Source organism: Leopardus geoffroyi, chromosome A1 (assembly GCF_018350155.1).
Source record: "Leopardus geoffroyi isolate Oge1 chromosome A1, O.geoffroyi_Oge1_pat1.0, whole genome shotgun sequence".
Taxonomy (NCBI): Eukaryota; Metazoa; Chordata; class Mammalia; order Carnivora; family Felidae; genus Leopardus; species Leopardus geoffroyi.
The window spans coordinates 14,620,065-14,637,361 of NC_059326.1; the positions used below are offsets into that span (position 1 = coordinate 14,620,065).

Sequence of the window (17,297 nt, forward strand, 5' to 3'; positions counted from 1 at the left end):
TCATTCTGGCGCCTTCACAGGACACCAGGGAACCCGCAGTCACTTTTGCTGGCCGACTTCTCAATCTCCTAGCATTGAAAAACTAACATGGGAAAGAACTTTATTCCATTGTACAGTTTTGCAATTTTTGCTAAGGTCAATATTGCACATGGAATGCCTAATGGGAAACTGCTATAAAAATGGCAGCTAATTACAGGTTAGCGGATAAAACACTTTTCTCTGGAGAGCTTGTGCACGTAGGTTGAAGGATAAAATTGGGCTGAATGGTATTTGATTTCTTTGTGTTTATCCAAGTCACTGGCCCAGGCAGGAAGGTAATATATGAAAAGGGACATTTTTGAAATAGTTGTTTTTGAATTATGCCCATGAAATATACACTCTGCTGTGGGGGACATGTGGGAAAGCTACACTCTGACCGCATGACTAATTTTTAAAGCCTTGCATAGAGAGAATTCCCCCCAAGAACACAGCTGGGTTATTCCTTCGTGGACCGAATGTGTCAATTATGAATTGAACTAAAATGAAATTTTACTCCATTATGACAAAGGGAACTGAGGAGTGGACGCTGCAGCTAGGGCATTACATAGTAGTTCATACACCAAGTACTATTATTTTATTAACTTTAAGAACATGTTTTACATAAAAACAGGCAACATCAAAAAAGCTCAGTTGATAAATAAACATAATATATCACAGATGATTTCATTCCACATTAACCTACATTTATTAGCTTAAACTGAGAGATTAGGGAAAAAATTTGATCTCATTCCAGCTTTAATCACGGATACAAATCGTTTGAAAGTTATTTCATTAAGATTCTGAAAATCAAAGATTAACCTATGCCATCTGATCCATGCAGCAATTGATAAATTCAGTATTTTCAAAGGAAACATTGAATTTTTTTCTTGCACCAAATTGAAACCTTCCAGAAACTTGTTTAAACACATCAAGTACCTAGCCCACCTTTTTAGTATGCATGAGCAAAATACTATTTAATTTCACACTCAACTAATCCTTTAATAATTTTCTTTCAGCCAGAATGAAAAAGGCTATTATTAATTTCCTAATAAAATTAAAAAAAATAGTTATCGAGGATATGACTCTAACCTTGGACCAGTTTCAATTTCTTTTTATTTTTTTCTGAGCAGACATCAAAGATTAATGTCAATGGCAAGTGAGAAATTGTCCCTAGAGAACTATTCAAGGTCTTTTTCTTACCACATTCGATTGGACTGGAATGAATTGACATTATAGCGTCTTTATCATCACTTTTAAAATCCTACTTTCTCTTAATACCGACAGTGAAGGCTTTTAGAACTATTATTTACTTTAAATTAATAAAGTATATCACAGACAAAAATATACAATTTTACATTAAAGCAACATTAAGGGTCTCCATTCAGCTGACCAAAAGAGAATGTTGAGGAAATTTACAGGTATGGTTTAATTATAGAGATCGCTTTTCCTTTAGGGAAAAAGAAGGAAACTAGGTTTCTCTCTTGTCTCCAAGGGCAAGATATTGCAAACCTCATGATCAAAACACCTGCCAGTTAGAAGCTCGATCACTGAAAAATGATCACCGCAGCTCCAGTGTTGAAGTCTATCAACAACAAAACCAAAGGGAGAGAACCCCCCCCCCCACTCTAACCGGAGGTATTCTAAGCCTCTACACTGAATTTCCTGTTTCCCACCAGTTTACGACCCTTAATGTTACTGGATGGATGGTTGCATATTTGAGATGATTAAAAAATAAAAGACTGGCTTAAAAGCACCTCCTCCTCAAGTATGTAATTACATACAAATTAAAGATTCCTTCTGACAGTCCTAGGAACCCCATTTGTTACTGTGTTATGTATAAGCACCATTGAGCCAATTTTAAAGCACATTTGCAGTAATCAAATGTTTAGTGTCTTCAAGTTTTGTTGATTTATTTGCCTTTAAACAACAAAAAAAGTGTAAAGTGTGTTAATTTATGCTCTTACCGTATCTGAACTGACAAAATGTTAATTTTGGAAGTGCTTTTAATCACCGTTTTCCCCCAACAGACAAGAATGGCTTCGTGATGATTAAATAAAGAAATCCATATCTCCAACAGAAGCATATATCTGACCCTCTATCACTCCATGCAAAGTAAGGGTCGGTCTGAGAGTATTTTCCCTAAACTCCTAATGGAAATGGCAGACAACACGCAGGAAAGGCTAACCTTTGAACAGACCAACTTCAAGTTTTTTAAAGGTCTTTGGACCAAAAAAAAAAAAAAAAAAATCATGTAGCAGTTTAAAAAATTAATTTACAAATTATAGAAAAGATGTTATCTACAGTATATGCCAGGTGACTCATTAATTTTTGTTTAAACCCACATCCAAATGAATCATTACATTAAAACTACCATCTTGGATCTTGGTGCTTTCCAAAATTCTGAACTTACAGTGAAGAAGGGGACACAACCCAATTTTTTGTTGTCATTGCCCCTTTCTGGGGGAAAATTAGGCAGAAAAGAGAAGGAAGTGAAACCTTCACTCTTTGGTGCAGGCCCTATACAGCAAACTTCAGCCTGGGGCACCTTTTTATGGTCAAATTAAAAACCTTTGAAAACAGAAGTTTATCATGGAAACGCTGACAGATCCTTACCCTGAGAAGGGCTAGCAGCAACACAGTAATATTAGGAAAGCTGTTCCTCAAGCACAATGGCACTTCAGCGTGGGGTACAGAGTTGTCTAATGGGTGCCATTGGTCAGCAAACGACCGTGATTTAATGTGCCTGAGCCTCGGTCACACAGTAGCTCTGTGACTCTCTACGCTAAACCAATTTTTCTTTTCTTTTCTTCTCTCTTTTTTTTCCAACTGAAATATGCCTCAAAGGGTAAAGGATTGCAATTTTAGCCTTCATTCGTGGATATATTGCCTTCTTTCAACAATATCTGACAGGCCTGTTAACCACCACCCATGGGGGTGCTGGGCATTGCGAGAAGGTCTCACTGAATACAAAACACCAAGTGTTTTCAGCAGTTTATTTGTATTTTTTTTTCTCTGCTTATTTGAATATGCACCACGTGTAAGTTAGGTGAGGGCTACGGTAAAAACATTTTCAACGACTGAAATCTTACTTTTCCTGCTAATGATCGGAGCAAATCACGTATTCATTGATTATGATGAAGAAAATGATTTCTGCTACATTGTTGAGAAAAAATGTGTTCATCAATATGAACAGTTCTCATCTAACAGAGATGATTTACATGATGCAAGCCATGAAGAAGTTCTTTAATTAGTCTACTACCAAACTGAAAAGGTGAATCTAAAAATTCCCTTGAAGATACCATATGGTTGGTCATGTATCAATAAAGGAAAGACAGTCCCCATCACCAGGCCACCACCATAAGAGCTATATTAAATACTTAGGAAAAAAATATGGAAACACTGTGGCAATGATTAAATTGATAATTACAGAGATACACTGCCATAATGGTACATATATATTCTATGATAAAGTAAAATAAAAAATAAGATCAATTTGGTTATAGAAATTCCTTAAAGAACACCACCACTTAATTATTTCAAACTTGAACTATCCCAAGAATGTTGTGAAAAAAATTAGAAAGCACTGGCTAAAAGCAAAGCAGTCTGGATACACCAATGTAATCAGCATGCCTTGTGCTTGTCTGTTAACCCTCTGAGTACATCTCTGACATTCAGAATCTCAATAGCTTAATGCTGAAGATTGCATTCCATCTGATTACTCAATATTTCTACTTGACAGGTCACATTCCACTGTTTATTCAGCATAAATCACTCAAATTCTACAGCGATGCGCTGGGATCCCCATGTTCAATGGGCCCTGCATTCCTCCAAGCTGCCGGCCTGCAGTGTGCCGGGAAACACTCCACAGCTTTGCAGGGTCCATGGTCCCCCTAGACTTGGATGGAAACAGGCCTGAGCCTTGCACTGTATGCTCTGTACATGGAGGTTGTAGCAATATACGTAACTCCCATGGGAAAAACAGTAATTCAGAGAAAGAAACGAAAGTGACGGTCTATCGCAGGTAGGTCTCTGCCCATAGGATTCTTCATATTCACACATTTAAAGTTGAGGCCAACCTATACAGCTCCTCTTTAGGCTCAGGATAGTGCTTTGCTTTATAGGTCTAGAGAAAGCAGTAATTTTTGACCGGTTCAAGGTATTTTACTAATATGGTATCTACCTACACACCAACACCCTTCCTGGTATTCGGTCCTCCCCTCCCCCATCCCAAACCTAACCGACTTGTGCTACTTTGCGACGAGTACGCTACCATTCCAGAACTCTCTCAAACGGGGGTGGGGATTCTCAATAAATAATCTACTGTTTACATGTCAGGACAACACAGACCAAAGAGATAAACCAAAATGTGGAAGAGCAAAAAATTGGGGACGCTCTGTTGCAAAAGTTATGACATGTTGTGGTTTTAAAATATATATTAATACAGACCATACTTTATGAGTTGAAGAGTGAAAAGCAGCAATTGAAGACCAATGTCTATTTGAAAATAAAGAACTGACTCTACAAGTTTCAAGACTTTCAGATACTGAAGTATATTCAAAACAGAGACAATAAGTTGCCAATTTCATGAGCCATCACTCACTGGTTGTCTCCTGGATCACATTGCTGAGCAAACCTTAGCAGGACATTTGAGCTGGATCCCTGTCTCCAAGACACCGTGGCTAGCCTCTTCTCTAAGCACTGCAGTGACACACTGGAAGCCGCAGGTCCCCATTCTGAAATGGGACACATTCCAGAAGAAACTCATGGGGGATACAGGGCTGGGTTTTGAGAAAGGTTTGGTAACGGGAGTGAAAACGCAGGTCTCAGACAGGACTTGGCCCAAAGGGAGAAAAACATGTCTCTGTGGACAGCTAAAGACAGTGGGATTAAAATGTCATCTTGGGGAACAGCAGTTTTATTCTCAGGGGTACCTTGGAGGTCCTCATCCTGTTCTTCCTGGGAGGCTGTACTTAGGGAACCGAAAGGTGCACGTGGAATTCTCCTACCAATGGGTTGATTTCTTAAAGCCCATTTTTAGAACATTTTGGATTGTGCTTTCTCCTTGGCCACCTTGCAAAGCACCTGCCTCTAGCATCCCTGTGCCCCCGGACTCCTGTGTATGGATTTCATACTCTACACGGATTTCACAATGAAGACTGCAGTGTGTGAAAAGCAGGTAAGAAAAAGAACAGGATCTCGTTTCCTCTTTCTGTCTGAAACCCCAGCCCTATAGAGCACCTGGCAATTTATTGCTCTTTCCCACCAGTTGTTTTTATTCCTATAGATGTCTCATCCTGAGCGGGCAGACCCTCATTCACCAAGCACAAGATGAGATATGGTGACTTCCGAGGGTCTGTGCTGGAACTAGCAGCAGCTGATGTGGAAGCAGCATTTCTGGGGCATCATCAGGCCGTCTTCACATGGAGAGAATTTGGGGGAAGGGGGCGCCATCTAGTTCCTGGGGTCAGGCTGTTTTGTCTCAGACCCAACTGCCTCCGCTTGGGATGCAGGGCTCACGGCAGCTGACAGTCATCCCTCGAATGAAAAAAGTCCCTTTCATCATGGGATTGTGAAAGAGGAGGTCTTCCGTCTAAGTTATAAGCCTGCTATATTCTAAACCCACAAAAAACGACAAGCAAGATATCGTTCGAGATGTCCTTCTCGTCTGGACATCTCAGCATCTAATAACATCCCTTGATCTGCAGCAAAATCAAGAAACACGTGTGTACACATCCAGAGGCCTGAAAATTTCCCCAGGGGTTCTCCGTCAAATCCTATGCACTCAGAGGGTTAACATGTGCTATATTACATACTGCAGATCCTAGTTTGACTGATGAACACATTCATTGCTTCTATGTTTAAAAAAGTTGCAGATTAGCCTTAACCCTTTGAGGACCCTGTTAGCAGCAAGGTGCCATCTTCGCAAACGACGTGTGGTCATCTCATTGAGCCAAGAGAAATCGCTACAACGATACCAGAAAACACGCTTTCTGTTCTGCCATTCAAGCATTGAGTGCTAGATAGATCAGATGAAACCGTTTTACATAAATTTGGAAAAAAATCTCAGAGTCTCAAAGGGTTAAGCTAGGACTTCGAGTCAAAGGGTCTTCTTAAAAGGGCGAGTTTGGGGAGCGAACAGTCTCGGATGAGCTTGGGGAGTAGTCTTCCGATTCCGAGTTGAGTTCGGGTGGAGCTGGCTGGGCCTTGTACCGGCTCTTCACATCCTGGTTGCGTCTTCGTCGGAAAACCTGCCTCTCCTTATCAAGAGCGGTGGTCTAGCAGGGGCATAAAATGAGAAAGAGGACAATTAGGCTGAAGGAAGTGGCTAAAGAAACACTTTCTGGAACTTGGTGAGGTCAGAAAAAGATGCTGGCCAGCTTAACTGTTCCACTGTGGCTCGCTTTGGCTGCCAAGAGCCACCACGGCCGGGGAGCTCTCTGCTCCCCGCAAATGCAGCTCCTTAGAGCGCCTGGTCGTGACATGGGGAGGCACAGGCAGGATGGATGATGTCGTGGGTTCAACCTCTTCCCAGCCCTACCCAGCCTTCCCCTAGCTCCACATCTATTCCCCTTGGTGGCTCCCAGGCGGGCTAGAGCGCCCCTGGGAAATGGGAGCCCCAGGCCCGTGTGTCTGACAAGGGAGGACGCCAGGCGTGCCTCATTCATCAACATTCAGCTCAGGGCGGCTGTATAATAAAGATGAAAGGTGATGAAGTTGTCAGACATGGAAACAGAGCCACGAGCTCATCCTGTTATTTTAGCACCTCCTCATTCTAAATTATCTTATTATCTGTTGATGAGGGAGTGTGGCTGAATCTCTGGGAAGGACTGTTTCATTTTAATGAAACCGATGCCTGAAATGGAGAACTGCTTTGAGTGCAATTAAACCAAACGGAAACCCTCCCATGGATTTAACTTTACAAAGTTCATTTTCATTGCAGTATGTGGTAATTTATGAAACAGAGATTTGATTTTGTAGGTATTCCAATTCCGGGTCTCTATGCCTCGTTTTCCTGATGAAACCTCAGATGATCTCCAGGATGTGCTACCCAGCTGTAGCTCTGGAAGTTATTATGACATCAGAACTGGGAACGCATGACTTCATTACAGATTTAAAGGGTGTGGGGAGGAACGGGGTCATTACAGAGAAACCTTACACAGAGAGCAGAAGAGTAGGTACAAAGCCTGAAGAAAAATATAGACGACATATAAAAGTTGAAGGCGTCCTGGTTTGAAAGTCTCTCTTTAAAAGGATGTAGCCTGGAGGTTAGTCTGCTTTTAAGAGATTACTTTTCCTCTGTAGGGATATGTACCACCATTTTTTCCTCTTGAAAATTTACTGTTAGCTTCTTCAAAGAACAGAGATAAATTTATAGCCAGCCTGGTTCTGAGAACAAAGTGAAAACTAAGCCCTTCATACAATTGCGGTGCAGCATTAGAGCAATCTTAGATCTAAAATAGGGCAATCAAAGTTCCAAAATGAAGTAATAAAGAGCAAAAGAGTGCCAGTGTGTAGGAACCAGTACAGTAAATGGCTTTGTTAGGCTGAACTGCTCTGCTTTAAAAACTACCCACATACTGAAGAGCAGTGTTACAAATCAATGAGGAAGATAAACCTGAATAATTCACTTCTCCTTTCACTAGATCGTTAACACAATGATTCAATAACTGGTTTGTTGAAACATCCACCTTTGATTCCTTTACTTGCAAAGTTTTTAAGGAGATATATATATATATATATATATATATATATATATATATAGTTTTTGGTCTTCTCCCCACTGACTTTATGATATTTTCAGCATCATAAACCCAAATTCCTAACTTTATTTAAAACATGGTAAAGTTACGACACATGGTATTTTGCTTTCAAAGCAAACTGAAAATGTTCTGTTTGTGTAGATTTGAATGTTTGTAAAAAAAATAGACGTCTATTTAGTCTGACTTACATAAAAACCATTCTGTAGTTAATCCAAGAGGAATATAAACTCTCCTCTTGGTCATAAAAAATATTTCTATTCCTGCCTTCTTGAGAAAGAAAAAGTCATTGGCATCGGAATACATACTGACTGGTGGACTGAGACTTTCTGGTGTGGAGACGAAAAGCACATTGGGATTGTAGTCAGGAATTTTGAGTCCTGCTCTGCCCATCACTGGCTGTGTAAACGATTTACTCAGTTCTTAGTTAAGTAAGGAACAGTAATAATCCCTTCCCGCTCGCCCAGAATTGCCCTAGGTAAGATGTGCAAATGCTTTTTAAATGGCTGAGATGCTCTGAAATGAAGGCTTTCCCCCAGACCCCTCTTACAATTTTAAAATTAAGTAACTGCAGGTCAGAGAAAAACATTCAAAACCAAGCTCCCATCAGAACTCATCTCAGGGCACTCTCCCTTCCTTCTTCCTTTCATCGTCACCTTCTCCATATGTATTTCATCTCCTCATAATCTACTCAATTACTCCAAATCATGCTCTCGGCTGCAGTCACTGAAATGGGCCACTTCTCCATAAATCCTGCAAGTCAGTTTATGCAGAGGCTGGTGGCACTCAATGTTGAGCCTGTGCTTGGATGATCCCATTCCCTTTATTCTCACTTGCGTTTCTCCAGATCCTTTCAAGGGCAGCCATATTCTCTCCCTTACTCGTCGTTCTGCCTGGAGAACCCTTGCCCTGGCCCCTTTAAAACCGGTCAGGTCTCGCCACTCCTGCCACTTTCTCTAGTTAGCAGCCTTCTAAATGTTTGCCCTGGTAGATGAACTCTGGTGCTCAAATGCTCCCGTGCTTTTAGTTGCGCCACTAACCAGGAACTTCAGAGCAGTTCTTTCTAGAAATCTATCATGTCATGATCACATGTCACGGAATAAAGGTGGGATGGTTGTTTCTGTTGGATTCATAGACTCTTAGAATGGAAAGAGAATTCATAAAGCGGTCTTTGTCCAATGCCTTGCCTTCATAAGCAGGGAAACTGAAGCCCAGGCATGTGGAGAGACTTGCCTGAATCGCATCACTAACTAGGAACAGCACTCAGTTCTCCTAGTGCAGAAGGAGGAGAAAGAAAACTCTTCCCATTTACTCTGAAGTCTGTTGAAACAGAATGAAATGGAGCCACCACGTGCCAGTAGCTCACTCTTTCTTGTTCCCTACCAGAATGAGCTGGGGAGAAAACACTGACCACAAGCAGCATCAAAGGGCTAAAAACCAGGGCTTTCCCATGCTGATTGGCCTGACAAGCCCTCTGTTTCAGGGACAGCGAGCATGTACAATCCCACTCCAGGCCTGTAAACCCCTAGGGAGGCTTGTATCTGATGACACAAAGGCAGTTTCCTACCCACCCACGTCCTTGTAATATTCTCAAGGCCTACACAACTAATGACTGGGGTTCCCAAACAACTTGCTCTCAAAGATGCTCCAGATGGGGGTGACTGTCTTTAGGCCTTGCTTCCCTGGGTTCCTGCCCACTCTGCTTCCAGCTCCATGACTGTGGTTCATTTTACTAACATCCTCCTTGTCTGTGTTCCATGAAGCCTAAGTTTTGCTATTGCTGTGCACCCTGCCTATATCACAATCGCCTCTAACTCACTGTCTTCCCTGCCACACTGTAGACTCTTTGGAAGGCAAGATCAAGTCTTAGGCATCCTCTCTGTGTTCTCCACAGTTCACAGCACACAATAGATACTCTGCAAATATTGCAGCTTTTGAAATATGGGAAAGTACAACAGAGGTCACATTATTTCCCCTGTTAAGCACCCAGCCCCCGTCCATCCTGCACATAGCTGACAGGTCAATTATCCCCAGGTCCGATTTATTTATAATTCCTCATAAAGCCCAACTTCTCGTCCTAACATTCACGATGTGTTTACAGGACATACTTCCAGGGTCTCATTCTTGTAATTACTCAGTTACCTGCAGACTTACTGTTCTCCATTAGCGGACACTTGATTTTCTTGCACAGCTTCCATTTACTCTGTTTACGGTTAACCATACCTCAGTTTCCCTTTCGATGTGCCCTGCTCCTGTACTGTGTGGTTCCAGTGAAGATGACCATAGTCCCATCTTTGAAAGTGGGGCAAGGATGGGCTTGTGACCCAGGAGCAACCATGAGCCTAGTGCACTGCCCAACATCCACAACTGGCTCAGCAGGGCTACCCAAGCCAGTTAATAGGACGCAAGGAGGTTTTCACTGGAATTTCACATTTATAATGAATCCCAATTGTGGAAGGATGGTGGGCTTGGAGCTGCTTCCTACCTCCTAGTACCATGTGAAGCTCCAGTCTAAAGGCAACATAGGGAGGCAGAGTGGAGGGATGGAAAGAAACCATGACATGGCTGAGTGCTGAATCCATCCATCACTGAAGCCAGACCCAACCTTGGAACCTTTCAGATTAGATGAAATAATAAATTTCTTTTTTTGTTTAAGCCAGTTTGGTTTGGGTATTAGTCACCTGCAATCAAAGAAGTCCTAACTGATGTGTCTCTGAGTACGCTTCATTCTTGCCCTACATCTTGGCTCAAGTGCTCACCTATCTGACATTACTTCTCCTCCTTCCTGTCCACTCAAATTTATCCATGTTCCGAGATTTGATCAAACTCAAATCTCGATGGTAGAATCTGAAACTTCTTTGCATTTTCCAGAATGCCTGGCGACTGTGGCACACATATTAGAAACATATTAAATATTTCTCAATTAATAGGGGATTAAACTATTTTAGATGATTATGTGCCTTCTGAATAACAACCAAAAAAAATGGAACTCTATAATGCAAAAGCAACTCTATAATACAAAAGAGTAAGAACTTAAAAGCATCACAAGTTAATATTTAAGGATACGGCATGATCAAATGGTTATGTCACATAAAGTTAATATTCTTTTACACTCATATCATTATCTACTCAACAACCACTTATTGTAAAATTCTCGTCGTGGTAAACTGATGGTAAAACATGGTGAACTGTCATCTATCATAGCTTTAGAATTTTAATTGTGGCTATAAAATGAACTTGCCTCTAAAGTATATGTAGTCTGGGGCACCTATGTGGCTCAGGCAGTTAAGTGTCCCACTCTTGATTTCAGCCCAGGTCATGATCTCATGGTTCATGAGATCAGTTCATGAAATCAAGCCTGGCATCAGGCTCAGCAAAGAGCCTGCTTGGGAATGTCCCTCTCCCTCTCTCTCTCTGCCCCTCCCCTGCTTACCCGCTCTCTCTCAAAATAAATAAATAAATAAACTTAAAAATATATAGTATGACAGTTCAGATTTTACACTTGAATTCTGTAGACTCCATTTGTAGTACAAAACAGATGAATTCACCAAGATAACAGAACAATGTGCTATTCCATAATTTTAAAAAGTTATTGCTACACAATATATATTCAATCCAACTGACAGTTTATTTCTCCCCCCCAAAAAGCATTCAAAACACCACTTTTCCCCTTAAGTGCTGCATCACAAATTTAAATTCTGGTCCCTTTCAATGATTTCTGGCAGGCTGCTTTCCTCTTTATCAATTACCAAAATTCCCAGTATCAAGCAAATAGGGTCTCTCCTTAATGCCTGTCTTTGTAAGGGAAGTTTGTCCTCATGTAGAGCCTGGACGTTCCATTAAAACTTAAGACTTCCTAACAGATTTATTATTCTATTAGTTATTTTGCTCAGTTTGTAGGTTTGTTAGAACCGACATGAACGGCCTTGCAGTAGAATTCCCAAGTGTCTCCTCAGTAAGTTATCACTTTGTTAAGAACTCATAAGAGAATCTGAAGCCTGCATTATCACATTTTGGTGCTAATTACCACAGGTTAGAGGTGAGCAAGAAATCTCTTGAGATTCTGGAGTTGACTGGTAGTAACCAAATATGAAGCTCTAATCTAGTTACTTAAAATATGTACCAAATAACAACTGCTATCCTGTATACTGAGTTACAGCTAAATAATAGCGTACTGGGGGATCCTGGCAAACAGTACACATAGATGACCATATAAAAAGATAAGGAGAAACTAATATAAACCTGTCCTACACAGAAGAAACACTACCTCAGACTGTAAGTTCTTGATTATCACAGTGTCCTTGGGAGCTGCTGGATCAAGTGTGAAATCTAAGGAATGGTGAAACAATGCCAGCGACCTCAACAATTCAGGTGGCTATACACACAGTAGTTGGAAGTCTTGGAGAAATTAACATCCATCAGATTTTGGTGTCTGGTGCAATACCAAGCATGCATGAATAAAAGACAGCGCTTGCCTATTACTGAAGAAATACATTCCAACAATAGACAGAGCTAATGAACTCGGTCACTGGCCTCTTCTGTTACAATGAAACAATACTATCCCCCTCATAGCACTCAGATATTTTAAATCTTTATTTTTGACGTTACTTTTGGGGATCAGCATAAATATAGAGGCCATATCCATCTAGCATATCTATGAAATGTTGAAGGGAAAATATAGCATGGAGGAGGAAAGTCAGGAATGGATCAAGAATATGAACCAGAACATTAGCTTTGTTTTTGCCAGTCTGCATCACCCGCATCTCTGTAATGTTTGTCTTGTCGGGTAGCTTTAGCTTAATCCGCTTGGAAGCAGCAATTGGGGTAAGTCAGGAGAGCTAGCTTTTTGTCCTAGCTCGGCTAATTATGTGTCCTTGGACATGTTTCTTAACCACACTGAGGCCCATAGATGGAAGGGGAGATACAGTGCATGATCCCTAGGGAAACTTTCACCTATGAAATACTATGAATATGCTTAATATCACCATCAATCTACTCTAATGGCTTATGTTTTTCTCTTAGCAAACAATAGGCTTTGCAGTCTACGGATCAAAAATAATTCTGTTCTGCAACACGGGCAGGACTGGCAAGAGATGAACCTCATTTAAGTTGTGAGGCAATGTTTTGTGTCATGGCATAATTATTGGATTTAAGTAACAGCATTTTTCAGAGGCAAACGTTGACTGATTTTCCGTTTTTGCTTTTCTTAATTTATTGCTAGCCATCACAAGTAGTCTTCATTTCATTAATAAAAGAACATTATTGTGCATTTTGCCTTTTAGCCCATCCATTATTCATACTACCAAGGAGACTAAACTGAGGATGCAGCTGTTGGGGCATTAATCTCAGGAACCCTTTCCCTTGCTCACCCTCACTCTGTAGGGACTGAGCTACGATTTGCTCGCCACTTTGGACATGTTTTGCTTGCTAGTAAAATTAAACTGGCAAATCGATTGAGATAGTCACCTTCCTCGTTTCATTCGGCTTTCTGCCATGCTTATTATGATTCTGTTTTGTTCTGCTTTCATATCCGTTTGGGGTCTCGCCAGGCGCCGCCCCAGATCTGGATATATGACACGGTATTGCCCTATTGAAATGGCAAAAGGTTGCCTCATGGAATGAAACCTAGTAGGCTTCTAAGCTACTTCCTAGGTGTGACTCTTCAGTGTTATTTCCTTCCTGCCCCAGGCAGAACTGCCCGGATGCTTCTCCACCACCTTTCTTAAACACAGGCTCCTCTTGCTGGTCTGTTCTTAGTGGAATCCCAAATTGTCCCTGCTCTCTAGAATGGGTCTCTGATGGCCTCTCACTGGAGGGTTAAAATTACAGCCACTTGCTGAGCTCAGGCTTCTAGAGGACAAAAGCCACGTGCTCCCTCTGCCCTACAGACCCTGATTTTCTCATAAGAGAAGCTAAACTGATCTGCCGTCTTGTTTTCCCTTCATCATACTAGTAACCCAAAGCACAACCACAGCCATAATTAACCTTAAGAAAACCTATGGCAATGTAGAACTTACTAAGCAGGTAAGTTATGGGTATTTCTTTTTACTACAAAACAACTTTTTAGCTTTACTGAAAGACTTCCTCTCAGGTTGCTGTAAATGGAATGCTATCCTAGAGCATCTCATACATAATTTAATTGTCCAAACTTTAATATACTCCAAATCCTTCAAAAACATGTTTATCCTCAAAATTAAGGTTCTTCTATATTAATGGTCCCTTTATTATACAGTCCAATCATTTATTCATTGATTTAACAAACATTTATTGAGGGCCTACTATGTGCCAGACGTTCCAGTAGGTGGTAGAGATACAGTTTTTAACAACCCCACCAGATGGTACCTTTTAACTTAGAAATATTTTCCCCCTAGGATGGGAGTGAAACAACTTTTTATGGAAAGGCCGAAGAGTTAATATTTCAGCCTCTGCAGGCCATACGATTCTTTGACCCAAGTATTCAACTCTACCACTGTATGGCAAACAGAGCCATAGACAATTTATAAATGAATGTGTGTGGCCTTGTTCCAATAAGACTTTCTTTACAAAAATAGGCAGTGGGCTAGACTTGGCCCAATGGCTGTAGTGTGCCAATCTCTGCCCCGGAGAGTAACATTTAAAACTTATACTTCATGAGGATTTTTGGCAACAGAGTACTTTAAGTATCACTTAATGCCACAAATGCTCATGAATAATATAAGTTACTCGGCAGTCTATCCCAATCAGAGCATCAAAAATGCTCATGGTTCTACTTTAATAGCGGATGCTTTGATCTGCAGCGAGATCGGTTTTCTCAGGCAGATCTGTCTGCTATGTTGAGTGCAAGATATTCTCCTGGAAATGAGAGGAACCCTGTGAAGCAATGTTTTCTGAGTTCCTCCTTTGGGCAGGGGTCTGTGAAGGCACGTTAGCACAGGCAGCTCATACAATCCTGGCCACAGGTTTGGGAGGTTGGTAATACTCTTCACATGTTTACAGATGAGGAAATTGAAAATCAGAGAAAAACGTGGAACGTGCCTAAGGTCACACTGTGGGAAGTGCTGTGGGCTGGATCCCAAACCAGTCCTTCCCAACAGCAAAGTCATCAACTCTCTACACGCTGTGCTGCCAATCTCTAGCCAAGTTCGTCACATCTCAATTTTCAGGATTTCTTGGTTTCTCTAAGTGTCAAGTGGCTTGCATGTATTTGAGAATTGTCTGGCTTCAGCAGATGGACATTTACACTCTTTCTTAATAGAATAACAGTGTGTCAATACTTATGGATTAAGTTCTTCATGACTATTCTTCCTACACTTACACCAAATAAAATCTATATTGTATCAGCAAACATCACTGGGAAACATCTGGAGTCAAAGGATGGCAGGAATAAATACGTAGGAGAGTGTAGATTTTTTTTTTATCAAAAAGAGGAAAAGAGATTCTGAAGCAAGGTCACAAATAAATATGATATTTTCGATCAATACTGAACAATCGAGGATGTCAAGAGAAGTTTAAAATCTCACTTCACCTTATACCCAATCAGTAAGTCTTGGGATGCCATGACAACTTCTCATTTTAATACTAAGTATGTTATATTTCTAAAGACAGAGAGATATTGTTGACCTCCTCTCTTAGGGGGCCTCTGAAAATAAAAAGACAAAATCTCAAACAGTGAGCACCCTGTTGGACTCGGCGAAATAACACGTATGTCTCATGCTTCCTGTGTTTGAATACCATTGGCGGGCCTACAGTCCTGCCCATCTTTTGAGCGTCTCGGCTTCACTTTTTAACATCCAGGTACAGTTGCAAAACCAAACCTCCTACTTCCCTGATCCTTTTCTCTGTCATCACAGCTTGGGTGGTTTGAAGTTTAAATCTATGCCTTCCCTACGTGTTAAACCCTCGGTTACAGAGTCTCAGGACTGGCATGGAGTAGGGTGGTTAGTCCCTTGCTGGAACGGAGGCGTCTGCTCCTCCTTCTGCCAGTGCTCTGACACTCACTGGGGAGCACTCTCTCCACGGTGGAGGAAGGCCAAGGCAACTCGCAGCGAAACAACCTGCAATGCATGGAACTTGCGGTGGGCATTTGGCTGCTGGCGGAGGCTGGCCTGGGAGCCCTTCAGACACCATGCTGGGGTCTCCTCTCTGGCTTTCATGGGAACTCTTCTTTCAAACCTACACCAAGCAAGATGCATTTAACTGACCCCATTCCTTTTAAGAGCCGAGCATGACAGCATTTAATAGCCTTGCAAAGACTGCGCTTGGCTGCCACCGCTCTGCCTCATTACTCACTGTTTCAGGATGGTGCTTGAATCCAATATGCACATTTTAGTCACGTCATGCCTGGGAACTCAACCACCCTTTTGTCCTAGCTCACCTCCGCATTTTATCTTATCTAGCATTTTCAGCTTACATCTTGTTTGGATATTTGTTCTGTTTAATCGGGTTACCACGTTCTGGCTGTTGCCTTGTTCTGCGTGTGGAAGATGAAGGATTCTTCTCCGTGTGTTGTTGGCCATAGCACCTGCCACAGTGACAGCTTGACTTGAGAGAGGCACAGAATGTGTGTGACCACATCCCCCTTGGATAAGGACGCATTTTCAGGAGGGGACAATGTAACGAGATGTAAGTGGTTTCCAGCGGCTCACGGTAAGGCCATGAGGGAGTGGAATGGCCTCAACGGCTCATTCCTCGGGGAGTGTCCCCCCTGGACTCAAGGTGACAGGACCAAGGACTCCTGGAAAAATGGGCCAAGGAGGACACTGCTCCCCTGGTTACAGCTTGGAAGCAGCTCCCCCATTAAGAGGCAAGAGAATGAAGGGGAGAAAGAGGAAAGCGGACCCCCACCATTTCTCTACCATCACCGAAAAGCCTATTACAAAGGACATGACAATTCTGGGCACCCCGAAGAGATGCTTTTTCCAGCCCATGCCCTGATGCAAGCTGCTTTACAAAAAAGCAACCCCGACTCCCAAGTGTTATGCTCAGAGAAGTGAAAACAGCCATGAGCACTTGTAAACACAACAATTGGGAGCGGGGATGTTTGCCTCTAATGATTGTTTATGTTGGAAGTTGGCTGCCACCGTGGTTAGACAAATGCTCCTACTTCATGGAGATAAAAGGCAAGCATTTGCAATCAGTGAGGAGAGTGTGTTCGTTCTGAGGCTAAATGGCATTATAAAACTTCCTAATTAAGCATATATGCCGATGAGTTTTTAGCCTCGTTTCTCCAATTTAACTTTACATACTGGGTGTGCTGTTTACTCCAACATTAACTATAAACATTGTTGTTACTGCCCCCAGCTGGAAAACAGAGCAGTTTATGTGTGGAAGAAAAAAGAGATTATCTCCCATCTGCTCCTGCCCATTATTCAGGGATGTGTCATTTTGTCTGCTGATGGGAACCATCACTAGGATTTTAGTCAAATGGCCTTTTTATACTTGGCTACATTTATTAATTATTGTGTTTACTTGGCATTTTGCTCCCACCCCTAATCTCACAAATCCAGCAACGGAATCTCCCAGAGCTTTCTTTTTGAAATCAGA

At 41.7% G+C, this 17,297-nt stretch overlaps 1 protein-coding gene across 4 annotated transcripts in view; it reads right to left on the bottom strand.

Moving 5' to 3' along the window:
• Positions 1-590: 590 nt before the first annotated feature.
• DCLK1 (doublecortin like kinase 1) overlaps positions 591-17,297 on the bottom strand; it is a 349,882-nt gene continuing 333,175 nt past the window's right edge. For 2 of the 4 annotated variants that reach the window (XM_045473943.1, XM_045473936.1), the window contains exon 17: positions 591-6,293. In XM_045473943.1, coding sequence (XP_045329899.1) covers positions 6,129-6,293 — 165 coding nt within the window. In that variant the 3' untranslated portion in view covers positions 591-6,128. The remainder of the gene's footprint in view (positions 6,294-17,297) is intronic. The other 2 variants (XM_045473962.1, XM_045473951.1) reach the window with 1 other exon arrangement.